Source organism: Camellia sinensis, chromosome 4 (assembly GCF_055761805.1).
Source record: "Camellia sinensis isolate YWXY chromosome 4, ASM5576180v1, whole genome shotgun sequence".
Lineage (NCBI taxonomy): Eukaryota > Viridiplantae > Streptophyta > Magnoliopsida > Ericales > Theaceae > Camellia > Camellia sinensis.
In genome coordinates, this window is record NC_138964.1 from 39,031,516 (window position 1) to 39,040,481 (window position 8,966).

Genomic DNA, 8,966 nt, shown 5'->3' on the forward strand with positions numbered 1-8,966 from the left:
CATTTTTCTTTCAAAATCAATTTTAAGAAAAGATTTTCACCATTACCACACAAATCACCCATAACCATACTTTCACAACTATTTTCAAGAATCAATTTGGAAAGCCCCTTTTTTTATTTTAAACCAAACCCTAGGTTTTACCAAAATTTTCCAAACGAATAACCCTTTTCAAAAGGCAAATAATTAAGCTAAAAATCATAAAAAAAAGTCAAAGAAATCCCTATCTCAAAGAAAAAGACACGATGGAAAGATGGGTAGAACTTGACGGTGTCAAAAACACTAGATGCGCGATTAAAATGAAGCCCTCGACGTACTCAACGTTTTTCTCCAAAAGACTCGGGTGAGAAATCTCCCGGATTGAGAGTATTTGGGGTTAAAGATCAAGAACTAGAGAGGGAAAGAGTAGATCTAGGGTTTTAAAATGTTTAGAGAGAGAAAGAGATGAAAAAGTTATTAAAAGAGGTTATCTCTCATATTGATATATTCGCAAATCGCTCGAGCGCAGCAATGGTCGCTCGAGCGACAGATACAATAAGTGAAACCGCGTGAGCGACCAAAACCACCGCTCAAGTGTACAATGACCCTCTCTTAATAGTTCAAACTTGTAAAAGTTCGCTCGAGTGCAAGAAGTGTCGTTCGAGCGCAGATATCAAACTCTCAGTAGTTTTGTAGTCTGTAAAAGACTGCTTGAGCATAAAAAGCATTGCTCGATCGAACAAGAAAAAATCTAGGCAACAACTTATTGAAAAACTGACTTTCCAACATGTTTCAAATACAACCTAAACTCCTAATAGTCAAACCCAATAAACAACGAGGAAAACAACAACAAGATGGAAATGAGCTTAACCACAATTAAATACACTGTTTCTCGGATCCAAAAACATTAAAAGTGACGAGTTAGAACCAAAATCATTACATGTATCATTTAATCACAATAATAAACAATATATTTGAAAAAAAAATCACAACTTAAAAGATTTGAACTTAGTTTTATAGCTTAAGTCTTCTAAATCGTTTTGAAAAAATGGTTAAAAGCTGGCTTTTTGACTTCCTTTTTTTTTTAACTTTTTTTTTTTTTAAAATCTGTAAAAAATGTGAGAAATGATATAATCCAAAATAGGTTAAAAGCTAAAGATAGCTTTTAGCCATCTTCACAAAATAGCCCAAAAACTATAGATGTTTGTTTGAAAGGTTTACAATAATAAAAACACACAAATATTTAGAGACGAAATAACTATTAAGATTTGTGTAAAAAGTGTTTTTGGATGCCCAAAAAAAAAAAAAAATCAGTCAATAAAAAAATAAGACACTCAATTTATAAATCCAATTTTAGATTTCTTCAATATAAATCCAATTTTAGATTCCAACCATTAAATTACATTGCCCATAAGGACACATTTTTACGAAAGGACCAAACTACCCCTATAATTAGATCATGTGCATTTCTTCCTCTTCAAACCCCCTCACAATCCTCGTGGATTTGATTCTCTCTCTCTTTCAACCCACTCTCTACCCCTTAGGGTTAGGGTTTTCAACTGCCGACAATTCTCTCTCTCTCTCTCTAGAGAAGCAGTGTCATTGCCGCCTTTCTCTCTCTACCAATTGCCAGATCTATGTTTGATTGCCTCTCTAAACCGATGGATCTACAGTTTCAGTGCTCAACTATGAAGTCAAATTTCAGCATTTTCCATCAATAAAGCCCATTCTCATCACTACCACCATCTTTTATCTTTCTTCAACCTCCTCACTGCCACTTCTGTCGCCGTTGGTCCAGTTCGTGAAAAGGAAGAAAAAGGGGCGACCGATGGTCCAGATCTCGTGCGCTGCTCTAGCAAGGCGGAGGAGGAGAAGGTTCCTCTCTCTCTCTCTCTCTCTCTCTCTCTCTCTCTCTCTCTCTCTCTCTCTCTCTGATCAGGGCACCAATGACATCACGATAGTAGGCAGAGGTAATGGCATGGAATCGTAACCTATCAATGTTCTCCCTACGATTCTGACGTTGATATTAGATGTATTGTTAAAAGCTAACATTTTAGAAGTAAACATCAGTTGATGATCCTCAATGAAAAAGAGAAACATGACGATGGTAAGACGGTTTTCTGCGATGTGTGTTTGCAATAGATCACCGGTTATGCATTTGTATCCCGCTGCTGATCTCTTTGGCAGTCTCTCTCTTTTTGTATGTCTTACAACAGATAGGTTCTTGTCAAACCTAGATTTGATCTTTGGAGATCGTCTTCTAATGAAATTGAGTGGAGACAATTGTGTTTTTCTGGTTATGACTTGATTTTCTTCTCAATTTCATTGAATTTGTTTTCTTTAGCCATAATTTGGATCCAATCAGTTCACTCTACAAGAATTTACTCTTACAACTAGTATTATTTGGGAAAATTATCCATTTTTCTTTCCTTAACTGTAGTGATTTGAAGTTTCAGTAGTGTAAAGATGAGCTTAAAGATTGCTATAGATTGGTAACAGATCATTGTTTGTTTCAACAAATAGATAAATGACCCGTCTTTGTGTGTGTGTGTGTGTGTGTGTGTGTGTGTGTGTGTGAGAGAATTTGAAAATTTAAACAATAAAGACCCAAAAAAATGAACAAATAAATTTTTGAATAGAGAAAAAATTAAACAGATAGAAAAATTTGAACAAATAAAAAATTGAACAGATAACAAAATTTAGACAGATATTTGAACAGATAGCAAATAAAAAATTGAACAGATAACAAAATTTGGACAGATATTTGAACAGATAAAGGAAAAAGTTGAACGGATAGAAAATAATTTGAACAGATATGGAAAAAAAATTGAACAGATAGAAAAAAAAATTGAATACACTACAAGAATTAACACTTTTGGCAACAAAAAAATTGGTCGCTAAAAGTCTATTTTTGGTCGGCAAAAGTTATCCGCGACCAATTTTTTTGGTCGCTACTTTGGTTGCCAATTGAGAGTCGGCAAAAGTAATTCGCGACCAAAATTTTGGTTGGTCGGCAAAAGTTGGATTTGCCGACTAAATTTTTGGTCGCTAAATATTTAATAATCGCGACTAATTTATTTTGTCGCCAAAACACTTTGGTCGCGAAAAGTGATATTTTCCCGACCAAATTTCTTAGTTGCCAATTGTCGCATTTCGCGACCAAATTTTTTGGTCGTCAATTATCACATTTCGCGACCAAAAAAATTGGTCGCCATTTGTGTCTTTTCGCGACCAAAACTTTTGGTCGGGAAAAGTGAGATTCCACGACCAAGAGCTGTTTTGGTCGGCAATACATGTATTTTTTGCGACCAAAACTCTTGGTCGGCAATTGTCATTTTTTGCGAAAAAAATTATTTTGAAAGAATCGACTTCCAACTTTCAAAATCAACTAGCTACAGCAAAAAGTGAAGCAAATGTCCTCAATGATTAAAAACATGTATAGGGTTCAGTACTATATCAGGATTTGAAAGGCAAAACAAAAACAGCTAGAAAGAAAGAAAATGGGTAATGGAAAATAATTACTCAAGAAACAAATGCATTACAATTCAAAAATAAAATAAAGAAATATTAGGGGGAAAAAGGTGAAAAAGAACCAGTCTTCTCAATCTCAGCATGACCAGGACATTCTTTTTAAATGCATAAATAAGAGTAAAATGTTAAACACACTACAATATTCAAGGCTTTGAGATACCTTGGGAGAAAAATCTTCTGTAAGATAAACAACACTAGAATTCAACTCGGATATAGTAAAAGGTGGGTCAAGTTGTGTGTGAAGGTATCTGAGTCACTGAGCAATGCCTATAACAATTTTCATTCGCCGTGTCCAAGATAATTGGCATCCTTCTCCATCTGCAATTATAAAGAAAGCTCAAATTGCAGCTACTGAAACATGTTGGAGTAACCAACTATTAGAAATAACAAGCTTTACTCTTACAATGGAGGTGCTCATACAACGTCCCATCTGATGCATATTCAAAAACCAACATCCTTGTAAATGGTTTACTCTCTGTGCAATAACCCAGTAATTTTCCTGTATTCTCATGATTTAATCTTGCCAAATCAGCTACCTGAATTGTAAAAATAAGTGAGATTTTAAAAGTCGTTTGTCACATATCTAATTACGTTCACCATCAATCTAATTACTTTACCTCTCTCTGGTAATAAAGCTCAAGATAGCCTGTCCAATGCTCTTCTTTAATGCAAAGCGATATTACAGCAATCTCAGGCCCACCCTTCATGGTCCCTTTGTAGACTAGACTGTCTGGAGAGGACCCAATAATGTTGCTGAAATCTTCACATGCTACTTTGAGTTCTTGTCTGCTAAATCTCAATACATCCTTCAACATCTCATAATCTATATAGACTCCACCAAAGTCAACATGAGATCTATCATATTTAAAGAGCACAACTTTGAATCTTAGATGTAATCTTAGATGAAATCCAATAAAAATGTACAACGTTGAATCATATTTAAACACCTAAACAAGCGATGTGTAAACTTTGTGTCACAGAAGTTTAATGGGTTGTTCACAAAGATGCCACACTATGAATTTATAGATTGTGTTGATCAGCTCATCAATATTCTAGCTGATGAAAGAATTATACAGGAATAGGAAGTGCAAGTATATAGTTATACATTTTTATTTTCTTCATTCAAGTTCACATGTTTACTTACCACAAAAAATTAAATTAATATTATTCACATTCTTTCTACAAGCAACTATTTTTAGTGAAAGCGCATCAAATCGATCCCCAAACAAATAACTACAACATTTAGAGGAATTATAGTGTAATTATATATGAATCTTTTACTTACATCCCATGCATGTTGGATGTAAAATCTGAATTGTTAGTTGCAGGAATCTTTTACTTACACTATAAAATCTGAATTGTAGTGTCGGAAAGTCTCCAAAACTCAGAGAGAACCCATCCTTCTTGGAGGTTGCCACTCCCTGCGTACATAATATGTTAGGCCAAGTTGCCAAGAGATAATGCAGCAACCTCAACAGGAGTAACTACTATAAACACAAAAAGGGTTAAAAATGAAAAAAGGCAGCTCCAACTAAGAAATCTAATCATTCATATAAAAATGAGAAGATCCACCATCACGATAGATGGACAATGGTAAACTCATTACCCTCACATATGCTGGCAATGATGTTGCATAATTATACATATTACCTAAATTAGTATGAAGCAAGAAAAATCAACACAAAAACAAAACTAAGAGGATTCTCGGCAATCTTAAACCACATGTGATGTAGCTAATCCATCAGGCTGCAATTCAGAATTCCTTGTGAAGGAAGACAAGAAAAATAAAATTCTAATATCTTTGATTAGGGTAAAAACAAATAAACAAAAATCATAGAGGTTACAGTAAGAAAAAGTATTGATCCATTGACATGTATACTTAATGTAGGAATTGAAAATATCCTAAGACGTCTAGGCTTCTATAATACAATACATTCATACATTCATATTAATAATCGAACCTGAATTGAGCGAGTAAAGCTTCTTTCCCTCAGCCAGATCCCACAACAAAATAACCCCATCTTTCCTACCACTCGCACACAGCGACCCATTGGGCATCATATGTCTTGGTTATAGTTTGGATTTGTCTCCTTCTGAGGATCTCTCTCTAAAACCAGTTAAGTATCTTAGAGAGGTTGTGACAAATACCATGGAAAACTCTCAACTATAGCCATCAAGTCATAAGAGCTTAGTCATCCAAGTCTGTGGTTATGATCATATACATGTACCCACGAAAACATAGAAACAAAGAAGCAAGGCAGATAAAGAAGGTAAGAGTTTCATGCTAGCTTATAGAATGGCTTAATTGTCTAAAAACTGTATTAGAATGGTTCTTCAATTACCATAAGTAATTCTAAAAGGTAAAATGTTGAAAATTGCATACTTACATGAATAATCAGCACAGGACAATTAACATATGGGATTTTGTCAATGTTCTGCACACAGTCAACACATACACCATTCTAGAAGACTGTCCATACCCAGAAGACTGTCCATACCCAGTTTCAATGTTTTTGATTGCCACACACCTTCCTAGAAGACTGTCCATACCCAGAATAGTCATACTTATGCAAAAGCAAACATAAAACTGTCATTACTTTGCTCAACAGATGACAGCATAACATTTTGATTCTTGGAATAGAACAGCAGAACATAACAACTACATTGTTTTCCCTTTATTCTGGGTATTAAATTTTCCATTCAAGTCCTATAGAGCTGGGACATGAGATATGTCTATCAGTATCAAACTTTTGAAGCTACAGTGCAACCACTAAGGGCATGTATATATATATAAATGTATGCAAACTAAGGTGATTTGAGTTATATGATGAGAGAAGGCAAAGTTAACCACAAGGTCTGCCGAGATGAGACTTCTAGGGCAAAAGAACATCATTTTAAGTAAAAAATGGAGTGCGACAACCAACCTATAATATATAGGGCAAGACTATAGATCCGTAACAGCATTCTTTTCATTTTATGATTCATATCCTATAAAGTTCTAAAACTTACAAACTCTAAATAAAGAGATAAACGATTAAATCAAAACTAAAGACCCATCAATATAACAAAATCTCAAGTAAATAAAATTGCAAAAATCTGAGTACATTCCAATTAAACCCTAATGCCAGAAAGGGGATAAAATCAAAACTGACACATAATTAAACCAATTTTTCATTTTCTTTTACACCGATCAATCCCGTCAACTTCATCGAAGCACCCATAATGATAACCCTAATTTCCTGTAAATTAAATTGTAATTAACAACCAAAATCACCCACGGCCTCAGATATCAGTACAGATAACCTCTAAAGCAAATAAATTTGCAAAAAACTGATGACATTCCAACTAAACCCTAATGCCAGAAGGGATCAAATCAAAACTAACACAAAAAATCAACCAAAATTTCATTTTCTTTTTACATCGAATTGATCAAAACACTCATAAAATTTCCATTTAGAGTAAATTAAAAAGTAATCAACAACCAAAATCACCCACAGCCGAGAGAGAGAGAGAGAGAGAGAGACTAACAGTGGTGTTCTCCGATCGGCACAGCAGCGGTGGTGAGGAAAGGAGGGGCTAACGGCGGCGGTGGTGAGGGCTATCGGCGGTGAGGGCTGTCGAAAATGGTAGAGTGGCGGTGGGTTGGTTCAATGTGAGCAACCTGTGTAGTATAACGTCTATGTGTGTGTGTGTGTGTATGTGTGTGTGTGAAATAGGTTTGAATCGAGAAATGATTGTGCGTGATTGAGAAGAGGAACCGATTGTAACAAAACATTTTTATTTTCCCCTAAAATATTTAATGACTAAATTATATTTTGGTGACAAAATTATTTCTCCACTAAAGATAAAAATATTGGCCACATAAATAGTTTTGTCACTAAATGATATTAAAATATCACCAAATTATTGGTGACAAAAATATATTTGTCATTAATAATTTTATAATTGGTGACAAATTTTTTTATCACCAAAAGTCTATTAATTTTGGCGCCCTTCGAAAATATTAGCGGGAAAATATTTGGTGACAAAAAAAATATAAATAATGACGAAATATAATTTCGTCACCTATTTTTTTTATTATGATTTAGATTAGTGACGAAATTTTATTTTTGTCTCTAAAAATGATACATTTGGTGACGAAATATGATTTTCGTTATTAAAAGATACATATTTTGTGACAAAAAGAAATTTCGTCATTAGTTTTCGTCTCTAAAGACTATTTTTGTTGTAGTGTCACCATCCCCGAATCGTGTACTTACACTCACCCAAAGTGTTCCACAGCTTGATGGAGCGGTCTCGAGAAGCAGAGACAATTTGGTGGAGAGTGGGCACCGATTGAGAGGAAGAACACAGAGAGGGAGAGGGCGGACCGAGAAACAAAGAGAGAGAGCACCGATTTGATTTTTATTTTTATTTTATTTTTTTTTTTGATTTCATGGTACAAAACGACGTCGTTTTTAAATTAGCGACCAAATTTATTTGTTGCCAAAAAATTTCAATTCCCGCCCCCACTAAAAATCAAATTTCCCTCCCAAACTTTTGGCGACCAAATGACCATATTAGTCGCAGAAAATGTACCTTCGCCGACAAACTTTTTTAGCCACCAAATCTCAATCAACGGCGACTAAAATATTAGTTGCTAAATATACTAATTTGGCGACTAATTTTTTTTTGTTGCTGAAAATAAGTTTTTGGCGACCAAATTTTTGGTCGCCAAAAAATATGTGACCTTCCGCGACCAAATTTGTAGTTGGTCGGCAAAAACATACCACTTTCTGCGACCAACTCTTTTTTTGGTCGCCAAAATATAATCTTCTGCGACCAATAATATTTGGTCGCCAAAAATAATGATCATTCGCGACTAATTAATATTTGGTCGCCAAATGTCATTTTTTCGCGACCAAAATTTTTTTGGTCGCCAAATGTGTAAATTCTTGTAGTGATAGATAGGAAATTTTTTTGAATGGATAGGAAATTTTTTTGAACAGATATAATCCACAAATAAATTAAAAGGTATAATTGAAAACAAAAATATCCTTCAAACAAATAAAATGATTTCTCACTAAATTATTTCACAAATGATAGATCTCTCACCAATAAAAAAATATTTACTAATTCTAATACCTTATACCTTCCTTAACTTAGGCTTCTCAACAATTTACTCTAAAACTATTTTCAAATTAATAAAAACTGTATTATATATGTTTAATATCTTTATTTATTTCTTGAATCATATAAACACTTGTTGACCATGTTTCTAATAAAATATTAAACAACGCGTACCTTTCTATTTTCACGCTCACTTCTCACGTGCCTAACCCAAATATTCTCTCTCCTCTCTCTTCACACTGCCAAATCCGAACTTTGTTGGATTCTGCCTTGCAGTGTATGCACATACAAATATTCCCATATAATATAATATAATATATATATATATATATATCTATATACACACTCCG

The 8,966-nt window shown here is 34.2% G+C and overlaps 1 protein-coding gene across 1 annotated transcript; it reads right to left on the bottom strand.

Moving 5' to 3' along the window:
* Nucleotides 1–3,724: 3,724 nt before the first annotated feature.
* Nucleotides 3,725–4,254, bottom strand: LOC114262887 (putative LRR receptor-like serine/threonine-protein kinase At1g63430). Its single transcript, XM_082922872.1, has 3 exons — nt 4,125–4,254; nt 3,911–4,043; nt 3,725–3,825 (listed from the first exon to the last, which is right to left on the bottom strand). The coding sequence occupies exons 1-3, from the start codon at nt 4,212–4,214 to the stop codon at nt 3,761–3,763; spliced, it is 288 nt and encodes a 95-aa protein (XP_082778998.1). The 5' UTR covers nt 4,215–4,254; the 3' UTR covers nt 3,725–3,760.
* Nucleotides 4,255–8,966: the final 4,712 nt, after the last annotated feature.